General features: G+C 37.5%; 1 protein-coding gene across 4 annotated transcripts in view; it reads left to right on the top strand.

The window, feature by feature from the left end:
* ATAD2B (ATPase family AAA domain containing 2B) overlaps positions 1 to 14,078 on the top strand; it is a 79,469-nt gene that overhangs the window by 24,512 nt on the left and 40,879 nt on the right. For all 4 annotated transcript variants that reach the window (XM_061460938.1, XM_061460939.1, XM_061460937.1 and 1 more), the window contains 8 exons: positions 777 to 875; positions 2,033 to 2,144; positions 3,020 to 3,135; positions 3,913 to 4,087; positions 4,873 to 4,961; positions 5,913 to 6,072; positions 7,001 to 7,091; positions 12,936 to 13,247. In XM_061460938.1, the coding sequence (XP_061316922.1) occupies positions 777 to 875; positions 2,033 to 2,144; positions 3,020 to 3,135; positions 3,913 to 4,087; positions 4,873 to 4,961; positions 5,913 to 6,072; positions 7,001 to 7,091; positions 12,936 to 13,247 (1,154 nt within the window). The remainder of the gene's footprint in view (positions 1 to 776; positions 876 to 2,032; positions 2,145 to 3,019; positions 3,136 to 3,912; positions 4,088 to 4,872; positions 4,962 to 5,912; positions 6,073 to 7,000; positions 7,092 to 12,935; positions 13,248 to 14,078) is intronic.

The raw sequence follows: 14,078 nt of genomic DNA, 5'->3' as shown, positions 1-14,078 counted from the left end.
TTCACATATGTGAGTGGGTGTTGAATTGTATCTTGGGTTCAGATCCTGATCAGCACACAAAAATGAATTTTATAGCACTTCATTATACCAGTAGAAGCTTTGTGATAAACAGAATGGAAACAGGTGTGCTGCAAATACAGAAAAGAGTTGCTGACTGTTTTCAAACTGGTATCAAACTGAACGCCTTTTTGTACAGAAGATGTAATGTACATTCTTTAATATATCTGAAATATTCAGTTTTCTGAAATGCTGTCGTAGTAAAATAAGAGATTGTTAATGCAGCCTTTGAATAACTTTACTTAGGTCCAGAGCAGAAGTTAAACTATAATACAGGTATTTTGTAAAACTGTTCTGTTGTTCAGAATTAATTAAGAAGAGACCATGTGCTTTAGGAAATACAGAGATTTTTCACAGACTACTTGGAGGGAAGCACCAAACTGAGTAAGGCCATCCTGATGTGGTTGGAAGCTTTCCTAAGTACAGTTGCTGCCTGATGAACTTGGGCAGCTTATTGACTGAGTACCCAGTCACACTTGCTGAGATAGCGTGGAACGGACCACATATCTTATGGGGATCTGCTGTTTAGTAATGTTCATGTTGAAATCAGATGTTATTGCCCACTGAGATTATTTTGATACGTAATAAAAATCTGCATGCATTCTAAGCCTGAACTGTACTGTACTTGCTGTTTCAATTTTCTTTTTTATAAAAGAATCAAAACGTTCCATTCTACTGCAAAAATGACTGAGTTTATGTTTATTTTGCCACTTCAATAGGAGAAAGAAGCATGCCATTCACAGCAGTGATACAACCTCTTCAGATGAAGAACGTTTTGAAAGAAGAAAATCCAAAAGCATGGCCAGAGCAAGAAATAGGTATCAAAACATCCTTGGTCTTTAGGAGGGTTTGATTTTTATTGTTCGTAAGAAAGCAAGTGGAACTACTCTGTAATGTTCATCAGTTCTGCAGACTTTTTTTGATTCTGCCTGTAATTTCCTGCAGAGATACAGTTTAGGAGGATTCCTGGTTATATATTAAAATAGATTTGAAGTCTTATGAATAGGTAATTAACAATAGTGATTAAAAGATGGAAAGATAAGAATATCTGTTTGATTCAATTGGATTATAATACAAACAACTTCTGTCAGTTAAAATAGGTTTTTATTCTTGGTGGTGTTTGGTCTGATTTAGTTCAGTACTCTCAATACTAGCTCTTACTCTTCTCTCTGCCTGTTGTTTAACAATACATATTGATACTCAGTGCATATTGTTTTGACCTTATATTTATTCACCAGTTATCTAAAAGCAGAGGATCTATAAGGTATATCAGTAAATTTACTTACTGCCACAGATATAACAGTTGGAGAATGGAACAGGGGAAAAAAAGCTTTTACTCATCTTTTTCCCATCTTTCCTGTCCGCCGCACTGGTCCCTTTTCCATCCTGAGCAATTCCAGCAGTGTACAGCTAAATGTAGTTCCAAGTATAACCTGTGTCTTCTTGGTAACTCCCTTTATCTGTGTATTTCGCCTGATGCAATATCTGTTTTGGGGGCTTAAAGCTTCTTCGTGTACACTAAGAGGCTGGTACAGGTGGATGTGAGTTGTGATTGGTCTGCCAGAAATATTTCTTTTCTGTGGACTCTGATAAGCTATATTTTGAAATACCTGTTTTCCTTCTACTATTAATCCTTTTCTTACCATGCTGAACATATGCAGTTCCTCACTGTCCGTGGACAGTGTCCTGTTCTTTTGGTCAGCATTGTTTCTTCTGTGTTTAATCAAAGTAGTCTGTCCAGCCTAGTTCTTCAGGTTGAAATACCTGTATGGAAGCATAAAACTAACTTTTTATTTAAGGAACTTCCAGATGTACAGGAATAATTGCCACAATAAAAAGGTTAATTTTGATTACCTTATCAATCCAGGATGGTTGTGTCTTTAGGTACGAAGGCATTTAATCTCTTTGTTCTTCCAGTTGCAGCAAAATGATCAAAACAGCACAATATTTATTTGGTGGATGTTTTGTTGAACAGGTGCCTGCCTTTAAACTTTAGAGCAGAAGACTTAGCTAGTGGAATCCTGCGAGAACGTGTGAAAGTTGGGGCAAGTTTGGCTGATGTTGACCCTATGATTGTTGATAAATCGGTAGGTTTTGTTAGAACTTTGTATTATCCTTCCCTCAATTATACATAACCATAATTCACCACAGCCTCTCATTAGAGCTGAAGTAAATTCATAATAACCATACTGATCTCTGACTTCTTCCAGAGCTGTTCTCAGCCTTAGGCTGGGTCTCTGTAAGTGTCCATGTATCCTTGGCACAGTTACCTTGCAAACCGAATAAACCTCATGTGGGCAACTAGGAGCTGGCTTTTAGAACTTCTTTTACACTTTCAGAATTCATGGAACTCCTCTTGATCAATACAGTGTTGTTTGTAATTTATTTTCAAAGTTCTGGTGTCCTCAACATAAGAAGGACATGGAACTGTGGGAGCAAGTCCAGAGGAGGGCCATGAGGGTGATCAGGGACTGGAGCACCTCCTATACGAAGACAGGCTGAGAAAGTTGGGGCTGTTCAGCCTGGAGAAGAGAAGGCTGCATGGAGACCTCATAGCAGCCTTCCAGTATCTGAAAGGGGCCTACAAGGATTCTGAAGAAGGACTCTTCATTAGGGACTGTAATGATAGGACAAGGGGTAATGGGTTTAAACTTAAACAGGGGAAGTTTAGGTTAGATATAAGAAGTTCTTTACTGTAAGGGTGGTGAGGCACTGAATGGGTTGCCCAGGGAGGTTGTGAATGCTCCATCCCTGGCAGTGTTCAAGGCCAGTTGGGACAGGGCCTTGGGTGAGATGGCTTAGTGTGAGGTGTCCCTGCCCATGGCAGGGGGGTTGGAACTAGGTGATCTTAAGGTCCTTTCCAACCCTAACGATTCTATGATTCTATAATTCTGTAAGTAAAGGTACTTTTGTGGAAAGGTGTTTCAATACATGCTTTGTGTGCTTTGTTTTTTTTCCCAAGGTACGTTTTGATAGTATAGGGGGATTGAGCCATCATATCCTTGCACTTAAGGAAATGGTAGTGTTTCCTCTTCTGTATCCAGAAATATTCGAAAAATTCAAAATTCAGCCACCAAGGTAGGTCTCTTTACTTTTATTGTTGTATTTCATTTTATTAAGTTCTGAAGAATGCTTCTCTTGAAAACCCATAGGAGATTGATTATTTCCCTGAAGTGTTTTCAGTTCAAATAGACTTACATGTTTGCTACCCCACTTGTCTATCAATGTAATAAGTGGGATGAAGTGTTAAAAAATTCTAGTTGATTTTTCTTGTGGTAGGAAGTTAAACTTTGTGATTTGGTCAAAATAAGACTTCCGAAGTGTTCTGTTTAGTAGTACCTTGCCTTTCTTCCATTATGTCAGTAAATGTTTTACTAAATCAAGCTAAATGCTGGTGTTTCTTCTATAGAAGTAATCTCAATAATGTTATAGTGTGGTTTTAATATATATCAGGTGTCTTGGTGTGTGATTTAGGTGGGTACACATAATCTAAGTAAATTAAAAATTTTGGGATATTTTTGTCATTTGAGGGACTTGAGTCTCTCCAAAGAAGTAACAGACACTGATTCAAGTATTACCTAAGATTTAATTCTTGAGGAAGTATTTGGCTTGTGTAAAACAATCCTTTGGAAATTTAACGTGCTTTTGATTAATGTTCTCTACAAAGCAAGGATTTACTGATTTGAAGTATAAAACAAGCTTAGATCTTATGAATTATGTTGAACACACTAAGTAATGATAGTAGAACTTCAGTCTTTCTTCTCCAGGCTCCCTGTCTTCATTATAAAATTTGACTTGGAGTTTTTCAGGAGACATAAAATGAGTTTGTGACTGTGTTGATCCATTTATCTTCAGGGGCTGTTTATTCTATGGTCCTCCTGGAACAGGTAAAACCTTGGTAGCTAGAGCTCTAGCTAATGAATGCAGTCAAGGAGACAAAAAGGTGGCTTTCTTTATGAGGAAAGGAGCAGACTGTCTCAGTAAGTGGGTTGGTGAATCTGAACGTCAGCTTCGACTCCTTTTTGATCAGGTTAGAAGAAAATACATACTTTTCATAATTTCTCTCTATGTTGTTTGTTTTGGTTTTTGGTTTTTGTTTTGTTTTAGACAGCCAAAGTTATTTGCAGTTGAAACTAAATAACTAAATCTTCATAAATAGGACAGGATTTGTCCAAGTTATGTATTTAGATGAAAAAATAGAGGAATGCTGGCAGCAGTTTTTCTTGCTCTGAAACGTAAAGAAGAAGGCTCTTGGTTTGTCCATTAAGGAAGCAGACAAAGTAGTTTGGGTAAAAATTGGGGAGAAAAAAAAATTGGTGAGTTTGAGTTTGACTAGCATGTTCAAGATAAATGCTACATAGAGGAGGATGCAGGATTGCATCAGTTGTGTGCATTTTAGTGTCCTTATTTGGCTTGGAATGTGATGGACAGAAGAGAGAGACACATAAAACAGTGAAATGCAGTTTTCATACACAGGTGTCTAAACAAACAGGTTAGAAGCAGATAAGATACTGTTCTGTGTAACTGAGTTTAAGGCATCTGTGTTTGTCTCTAATCTCTCCAAAACACAGTAAAACTGATACACTGGTGCCATCTTGCTTATTCAAAGGAGAATGCAGTCTTTTTTGCTTTGAAAGGGTGCAAGGGGTGCTGGGGTTGAAAATTCAGTTTTATTTTCAGACTGGATACTTGTAAACAAACGTGTCTCAGTATGTATGTTAGTTTAGCATGTCTTTATAATAAAATGTTTGTTCAATGTTGATGGATGAATTACGAATTAACAGTGAATTTTGTTTTTTCTCTTTTGCATACCAGGCATACTTGATGAGACCCTCTATAATCTTTTTTGATGAAATAGATGGCTTGGCTCCAGTCCGTTCTAGTAGACAAGATCAGATTCACAGGTAATATTTCTTGTATCTTGGTACATCCTACATTATCTTGGTAAACTCGTAAGTGTAATTTTACTCAGTTCCCAAGTAAGGTTTTTACTTTTGCTTAAGCCCACTTACACTAGAAAGGACAGATTGTTGATTTGTTCTGGCATCAAAAGTCATCTTTGCAGTTCTTCAGGCAAACTGTAGTTTGCTGGGAATGGAATTGTAGTGGAGATTACCCTTCTGCCACATTATTAACTTCAGGATTTCCACAACCTTTCTTCTGGTTGCTGGTTTTGTCCTGAAACAGATTGTCTGTTACCAATCCAACATAAAAAAAGAGTTTGAAAAATCTGACTCTAAAACAATGAACTGTAATACTCTGTAAATGAACTGTCATTTTCTGGGTGTGCAGATTTATCTTGAGTTGCTATTGTGTAATTTTTTTTTAATGTTTTTTACATCAGTTTTCTGCTGCCTGAAATTTTTCCTGTCTACCTTCAGTCTCTGTGTTACTGTGCTTTTTAGGGCAATGCACTTGTATCTTTCATCCTATACATGGCATTTGTCTGTATGTCTTCCTCCATTCAAATGAGGGCATCAGGAAGGAAACTTTTAAGCCAGCAGGTTATGGCAACCTCTGTCTCAATGCATCTTTCTTCTTGATGCATTTTTCTTCTGCTACAGTTGTTCTAAACAGGACAATGCATACTCTGTTCATTAGATTCCTGAACCCACATTTCCCAAAGCATTTAAAGGAGGACGTTTAAATATGGTGTAATCCCTACGGGAGTCATAATACTAAGTATAATACAGATGATATTAAAAGTTTCCTTCGTATTTTGAGACTTGAAACAGTTGTGCAACTGGGTTTTTTTTAAACTTTTTTTCCCTTTGAAACTCTGAATGTTGCAGTTGAAAAAGTAAAAATTCTGGCAGTGTTCCCTCCACATTCTTTTTTTGAAAACTCTCTTTTAGCTCTATAGTGTCTACTCTTCTTGCCCTAATGGATGGACTGGATAATAGAGGTGAAATAGTTGTAATTGGTGCTACAAACAGACTGGATTCTATAGATCCTGCACTCAGGAGACCTGGTCGCTTTGACAGGGAATTTCTTTTCAACTTGCCTGATCAAAAGGTAAAACTTTATAAAGGAGATGTATACTAGAAATGTTTCTTAATAATAAACATCTGGATGCCTGACAACCAAGCTTATGAAATAATAAAATGCATTCTTACTTGTAAGAATGTTTACTTTTAGGAAGACACTTTTAGTGTCTTTTTACACATTCTATATGTAAAGTTGTACTGAACTTCAAATCTTCAAAATATAGTTCCAACTAAATGGAGAGCTAAATTGTTTGCATTAACTTGAATTGCTGATCTAAAACCTATGGTTTTATATGGATTTGTATAATGACACCTAACTATTGAAGTTTTGGAAGTTATGGTAAGAGAAAATAGCTTTATTGACATGTTGACTGCTAAGCACACAACAGTTGTACACAAAAAGCCAGACAACAGGAACATTTCCTTTTTCTGGGCTTCTGTAATCTCAGCCATAATTTATACTTTAAATTTACTTTGCATATTGATAGGTGTATTTCGATTCTGTAGAATTTTAGAATTAAATAGATTCGGAATTCATGTTTATGTGCAGTGCTACTCTGCAGTAAATTAGTTGGTGAGGCATTTGTCAGTAGAACCTGTTAATCATAGGTGCAGCAATTAAAAATCAAATGCGAAAATTACAGTTCCTCATAGAACATGAGGTTTGATCTTTTCATGTATAATAGTGTTGATGAAACAGCAATTAAAGTGTGCAACTGGTATACTGAAAATATTACTGTATGTATATGAAATTAAAGAAGGGAAGACTTGCTCTTGACTTTTGAGTGCTAAGTTCTGTTTTATGCATCTCAGCAACATGTCAAAATCAGGTAAAATAATTCTACATTCACCTGAATAAATAACATTTTTGTCTAAAAGTATTATGACATGGAATTTTCTTGGTAATTCTGGGGATTTCTCTCTCTCTCTCTTTTTTTTTTTCTTTTTTTAATGAGGCACGGAAGCACATTTTACAAATTCATACCAGGGATTGGAACCCCAAATTGTCAGATCCTTTCTTAGGAGAACTGGCTGAAAAATGTGTTGGTGAGTGTTATAATGTTAGTACTTTTACTATAGATGCTTTCTCTTCTGTGTAAAACCTCGAAGGTATGTTAAATATATTGGGATATTTTATTATTTCTACCTTTCTAAACTTCTATACTTTCAGCAACACACTTTTTTTGTTGTAACAGAAATGCTTCTGTCTTGCTAAAACAAACTGAGTAGCTAGTAGTCATTTGAAAATACAGTTAATGTTTCCTTTTTGTAACATCACTGTCCTCATATAGGATACATACCCTCAAAATTAAGTGGGAATCAGAATCTTTAGGTAGACTGCACGTTATAGTAATGTATTACAGGAGAGATAGGGACACTTGGTTTTGTTGTACCCTCTTGTGGAAGGGAAAACAAAATCAATACTTGTGTGGGGTTTTTTAATTTTTTTATTTTTTTTTTACTGACTCGCATGCTCTCCTCTGACATAAATCCACCAAACTAACGAGCCTTTCTGAGGATGAATTTTTTTTTCCAGATTGCTAGCACAGAACAACCTCAAAGGTAGATATAGGCGGGGGTGGGAAAAAAGCACCACACCATGAGTACATTAAATAAACCTTTGGAGCGCCCAAAGACCTGCTGTACTGAATGGAGGATGGTTGTTCAAGATAAACCTGCTGCTTAAAAGTTCATCAGAAATAAACCCATATATTTTTATAGTGAATTTAACAGAGGAAATGACCCTAAAACACAAATCACAATCTCTTCTCAACAATTTGTCATGCAAAGATCCATTCTCTGTCAGTCATCTGCTTGGACAAGCACTGAAGTTCTTAGAAACAGGATGGTCTCAAATACCTGTGCATTGGAATCCATCATCAGAGAAATAAGAACTTTAAATAGAACATCAGCCCATTCAGTCATCTACAGTACATCCGAATTATCCTCTTCATCTACAGGGACATCTATGATCGAAGCAACATCCCTCCGCTTTTGATGCACAAAGACCTCCACAACTTCTGGTGAGGAGAAAGCATAACTGTCCAGCAAACACCAGTTTAAGCTTTGCCGGGTATAAGAGAGCATGTGCCAAACCCATTTTGTGTAAATTCTGCTTGATTTGTACAAGGACTTGGTGCTGCTTAGTGGGAGAGAGGGGAATAGGTGGGATAAAACCCAGTTGTCTTAGAAAATTCACTGTATTTCTGCATTGAGAACAGAAGTTTGTATTTTAAAATTTCAGACCATCGGGAAAGCTGTTTGTAGGTTTGATTGGAAGCCATTCTATGTGCTCAGTAAAGCCTGTTCACAGTATCACAGTATCACAGTATGTTAGAGATTGGAAGGGACCTCGAAAGATCATCTAGTCCAATCCCCCTGCCGGAGCAGGAACACCTAGATAATGTTACACAGGAATGCGTCCAGGCGGGTTTTGAATGTCTCCAGGGAAGGAGACTCCACAACCTCCCTGGGCAGCCTGTTCCAGTGTTCCGTCACCCTCACTGAGAAGAAGTTTCTTCTCAAGTTTAAGTGGAACCTCTTGTGTTCCAGTTTGTACCCATTACCCCTTGTCCTATCATTGTTTGCCACTGAGTAGAGCCTGGCTCCGTCCTCGTGACACTCCCCCTTTATATATTTATAGACACTGATAAGGTCACCCCTCAGTCTCCTCTTCTCCAAACTATAGAGACCCAGCTCCCTCAGTCTTTCCTCATAAGGGAGATGCTCCACTCCCTTAATCATCTTAGTTGCCCTGCGCTGGACTCTCTCCAGCAGCTCCCTGTCCTTCTTGAACTGAGGGGCCCAGAACTGGACACAATACTCCAGATGCGGTCTCACCAGGGCAGAGTTCTGTGGAAAAGTCAGCTTACAAAAAGAAATACCATTTTCTGTTTCCTTTGTTTTTTCTACTGTCCCAACTACTGTGCACTTGATTGTCTCCATTCGATATCTTGGAATTTAGCTGTTTCCGTACATCCAAGATTAAAACCTTCTGACTATTGCAAGGACTTTTTAAACCAGCTAAAGTAAGACTGGTTTATCTTCTTCATTGTGAGATTGCCTCATCATTTCTATAAGTGAAATCTGCAGGAACTAATTATTTAAACAGACTTTTCCAGATTCTTTGCAGCCATTGCAAATCAGGCTCATTGGCACACTTGTCGTATATGATACAGTATATACTGGTCTGCGATTTCCTCTTGTTGTGCAGGTTTTCTTTAAAAACCAGCAAACGTTCCTCCCTGCAAAAAAAAAACACCCAGCACTCTGCCTTCCCTAGGTAAAAGCTGTCTAGACTCAGCAGGCTTTTTGCACAGCATGGTTTATACCTCTCTCCGATTCAGCAAACTTGGCAACACTTAACTACAAGAGTATGGATCCTGATGAAGAAAGCTGCTGGAATACTCCCAAAGTAAATGACTTTGGGGAAGCAGGTGTATGTGCGACTCAGAACTTTTTAACATCCAGGGGTGTTATTATAAATAAATTAGAAGGGAAAAGCCCCAGGACTTGTAAAAAATAGGTTATTTCCTGAGGGTTGATTTTTGTCCCAGGTGTTATGGATCACATACCTTTTTGGAGATTTCTGTGTATGTGAGGATTAAAGAACCCACTTCAGTGAATGGCTGCATGACTGCAGTGTGTGCGAGACAAAGTGAAGCAGCTTGGGGAGAGTACAGAATTGCTCAGAAGACCTCCCACTGATGTCTTATTAGTACCTTCAATGAACACAAGTAATTACTGTTTTTTCTCCTTACTGGAGAGGGGCTCCAGATACCCTGAACTTTTAAAATCCTTCCTTCTCTCTTGTGCTTACTTCATTGTTCTGAATGATAACTTCCTGTAGGAAGAGAGACTGCTACCTGTTAACTCAGTCTTACAGGAAACAAAACGAACTAGCAACCAAAAAAAAATGCATCTGTCATCTTGCAGCTAAATCTTTTTGTGGTATAGTAAGTTATTTAAATATTGCTAAATAGAATTGTAAAGAAGCAAACCATCACACTCAAGATGTTAAAATATGGTGTTAAAAATACTCTATCCTGTCCTTATTACTGCAGGAGTATTTTGTAGCAAAATGACACCTTATTTCTCTCCTAACCTATTGTAATGATGTAGGGATTAGTGTTTGTTTTTCACAATCTTTTGGAAAAAAAAAAAAGAAAAAGAGGAAAAAGCAGTTATTTCTCATTTCCATCATCGTGCTGAGTTGTTGGCTAACTCTTTTCCCCTGCAGCCCATTTTAGGAGTTGCAGGGAGTTGTATGACAAATTGAAGAATTGGTCAAGTTTATTCACCTAAACATCACCCAGTTCCATAACAGTTTGTTGCAGGTTTTTGGGCGGATATTAGGCAGAGTTTTAAAGAAGACATGATTTCTGCACTGTAGGGGTGGAAGAGCATGGCTTTAAAATTGCCGTGGTCAAAGTGCAGTCCTTGGAAACCTATACAGGAATCCACTTGTTTGCCATCCTACTCTTTGAAAGTTGTACTTCAAAAATATTAAGCATAGCGTGGTGGTGATGGGTAGAGCAAAATGGGTACTTGACAAGAATACTTGTTTTGTGCTAAGTTAAGGCGTGCCAGTACATTTTGCCTGCCAAATTGAACATCCTTTGTGAGCTGCTTCAAAAAATGGAAGGAAAAACACTGAACCTTGGTTTTTATATTAGTGTCAATTTGGGCAAAAATAGGTTCAGGTTATTTACAGTTGGCATGATAGATTTTATTTTGCTTTGACAATACTTTACTACATTTTTCTTCCTCTTCATCAGTGTGCATTTACTATTTAGAACTAAAAATGCTTTTTAATGTTCTGTGGGATTTTCCAGTTTTCCTGTCACTGAAATGGATGTACAATATGCACAAGAGAGTCCCCCAAAAAGAGAGACCAATTATTAGTCTTCAAATGTAATTGCACCTGAGAAATGAAAAGTAGAAATGGAGACTAATTGTGTATCTGATCACGTGAGAATTTAATTTTTAAAATAGGCTACAGGCTATTATTTTCTAATTTTGCAATTCTTTGGAGATGTAGGAGCGGTGATTTAAACGACTGTTAGAAAGTGATATTACAACATTTATTAATAGAAAAATTGGAAAGGATGTAGCTCCTGAGCTGCTGAATCTTTTGTCATGAAGATACTAAACTAGTTTTTAAGGTGACAGGCATTCAGGGTGTTAACATCTCTAGCACATCTTTGATTTAAATTTTGATATAGTGTCCCCAGCATTTTTTGTTTAATCCACTGTGCTTGTTAGATGAAAAGTGGACCTGTTTAAATGGGAATGTGAACAAAGCAGAATTTAGAGAAAAAACCTTGGTTTTGATTTTCTGGTGCACCTGTAGTTATTGTCTTAATGGGTTCACATGGTTGATGGAGTTTGCCTTCATGGTTTTGATTATTCATGGTAGAGGTTAGCTAAATACAACCTTAGTGCTGAAAATAATTAGTTTCCTGTTGATTAGTATAGTGGATGTAACACATTTCAAATGTCACATGTATTTATTTAAGGGTAACTTGTGAATTGCTAAATACTTATATATAACAGTCACAGTGAGTGCTCAGCAAGTTTATACCATTATTGCTACTAATCTTACTATAAAATTGGAAAGCTTAGTTTAGAAGTTGCAGAAGGAGTCTGATATTTATGGTGATCTTCTGTTTGGTGGGGTTGTTTTTTTTTTTTTTTTTTATTCAATTTTTTTTCTTTTTAAAAAGTTATTTTTCAAGTATACGTGAGAAACTCGTCTGGAATTTGAAGTCTCACCTGATTTAAGCCACCTTTGTAGCTGAAAAAGTTGGTATCTTTTATTATTATCTACCAAATTTTTATGTCTGAAAGATGGGAATGGAAGATTGTCTTACACATTGCTTCCTTTTTTATTTTTCAACACTGTGTATGAAATCAGCCTTGTTTGTTGTTGCCGTATGGATCTTGCAAAAGTGTGCATACCAGCAGCACATCAGAGGGTAGAGAGAGAAACAAGTCAGGGTCAGTTTTGGGATTCTGTGCTTCCAGAAGACCAGTGCAATAATAGAGAAAAAAAATGATTAAAAAGAAAATACAGAGAAGAAAAAAAGACAAAAGCTGTAGGACTGGTAGGAGGATAAAAAAAAAAGAAAGTTGACTGAGAATAATTTCACCAAATAATTGATTAATTAGTTTCTATAAGCACTTTGCTGCAAACCCATGAACTTTTATGTGGCAGGCCCTCACTGTAGCATGTTTTCCTATAGCGACTATAGTTCTCTAAAAGACTTTTCCCACTGGAATGGTGTTTCATGTTTTTTGAAAGGTGGAACTATGGTGCTACAAAATAACGTGGCATATTATTGTCTCTTGCTGAGAGATATGGAAAAATTCAAAACAATTTTCAACAAGAGGTTTCATCTCTTCCATACTCTACTCACGAAACACTTCTCTTTATACTGCTCATTTTCTCAGTCTGTAAAAGTTTAAAGTTGGTAATGTTCATCCAGTAGAGCAAAATTACTTTACTATTAAAGATTATATTTATGTAGAGATACTAAAATAAAAAAGGAGGAGGGGGACTGCCTTGTTAAAATTGCACACATACTTTAGACAATATTAAGAAAAAGAAAGCCATGACAGAGCAATAACCCTGGGATGAAAATACACTATATATTGTGCTATATAGTGAAAACGTACGTCAGTGTGGAATTAATTTCTTACTATGTTTCAGTATTCCTGGACATAATTTCTTGGTACACAACACAGTCATTGGATTATGACCTGATGCCTTTTGGCAGATGCTTTGTGGACGTTAACAATTAAGTATTACTGATTGTTTTTAGCTTTAGGCATGTATGTAGCGCAGCAGTGCTATTTCATGGACGATATTTTTGGTTTTGTGTGCACTAGGGTACTGCGGAGCTGACATAAAAGCACTTTGCACTGAGGCTGCCTTGATTGCCCTGAGACGACGCTATCCCCAGATTTATGTGAGCAGTCAGAAACTGCAGCTTGATGTTTCTTCAGTAGTTCTCAGCGCGCAAGATTTTTATCATGCAATGCAGAATATTGTGCCTGCTTCCCAACGTGCCGTGACATCTTCAGGACATGCGTTATCTCCTGTGATCAGACCACTGTTGGAACGTACCTTCACTAACCTTCTTGAGGTTTTACACAAAGTGTTCCCTCATGCTGAATTCAGCCAGGGTGACAAAAGTGAAGGTATGTGGTTTGGTTTGGGCTTTCTTTTTGCAATTGCTGTTAGAATTTGGAAACATTTCAGCTGGCTTTCTTGTATTGCTAGTCCTAAACCTGGTGTGTATTTGATTCAGAGTGTTAATATGTTAATACAGTCCACTTGGATGTTCAGAATTATTTTTGCTGATTACAAGCTGTGGAATTTAATAAACTGACCTGTATAGACCAAAATCCCATAGGAACAAGTGCCACCTGAAAAAAGGAGAACCCCCAAGTAATTTGCAAATCAGGTACAAGAAATAATGGAGATACTCAGGCAAAACAAAATTAAGTAGTAAGATAATGTTGTATTGGTAGTAGGACCTGGAATTGGTGCTCCTGTGTTAGTATGTTAGGACCTGGAATGGGTGTTCCTGTCTTGAGTGTCCGTTATCTGTGCCCTGTCCTTTGTTGATGGGGCAGAAGCAGGCTGCAGAGGAGTGATGTGGGGAGCTTGCAGCACAGTTGATGAGACTGCAGTTAGCCGAGATACCTAAGCCTATGCAATGGTCATTGACTGGTTAGGGAGAAAGTCGTGAAGCTTCCCTCCCTTTGAACTGGCCTGATTCACTCCTCATCCTCTGAGGTGCTTCTGCTGGCTTCGCAAGCGGAGAACTATTTGCTGTTTTGTCAAGTTAGCTTTTTGACAAATTAATGGCTAAACTCAACTCACTAAGGGGTCAGATGTATGCCAGAATACCGCTGCAATGGGAGCAATGTGAGTGCAGTGAGAAAGCAGGGAATAAGAAGGAATGCAACTGACTGTTTTGACTGCAGTGAGTCAATAGGTTCTGTTTGTTTTTTTTTACCTAGTTC

Source organism: Pezoporus flaviventris, unplaced genomic scaffold (assembly GCF_033815535.1).
Source record: "Pezoporus flaviventris isolate CSIRO_AGI_PZ_B2104156 unplaced genomic scaffold, CSIRO_AGI_Pfla_v1 ptg000031l, whole genome shotgun sequence".
Taxonomy (NCBI): Eukaryota; Metazoa; Chordata; class Aves; order Psittaciformes; family Psittacidae; genus Pezoporus; species Pezoporus flaviventris.
The sequence above is the reverse complement of the archived record's forward strand: the minus strand, read 5'-3'. Positions and strand labels throughout refer to the sequence as shown.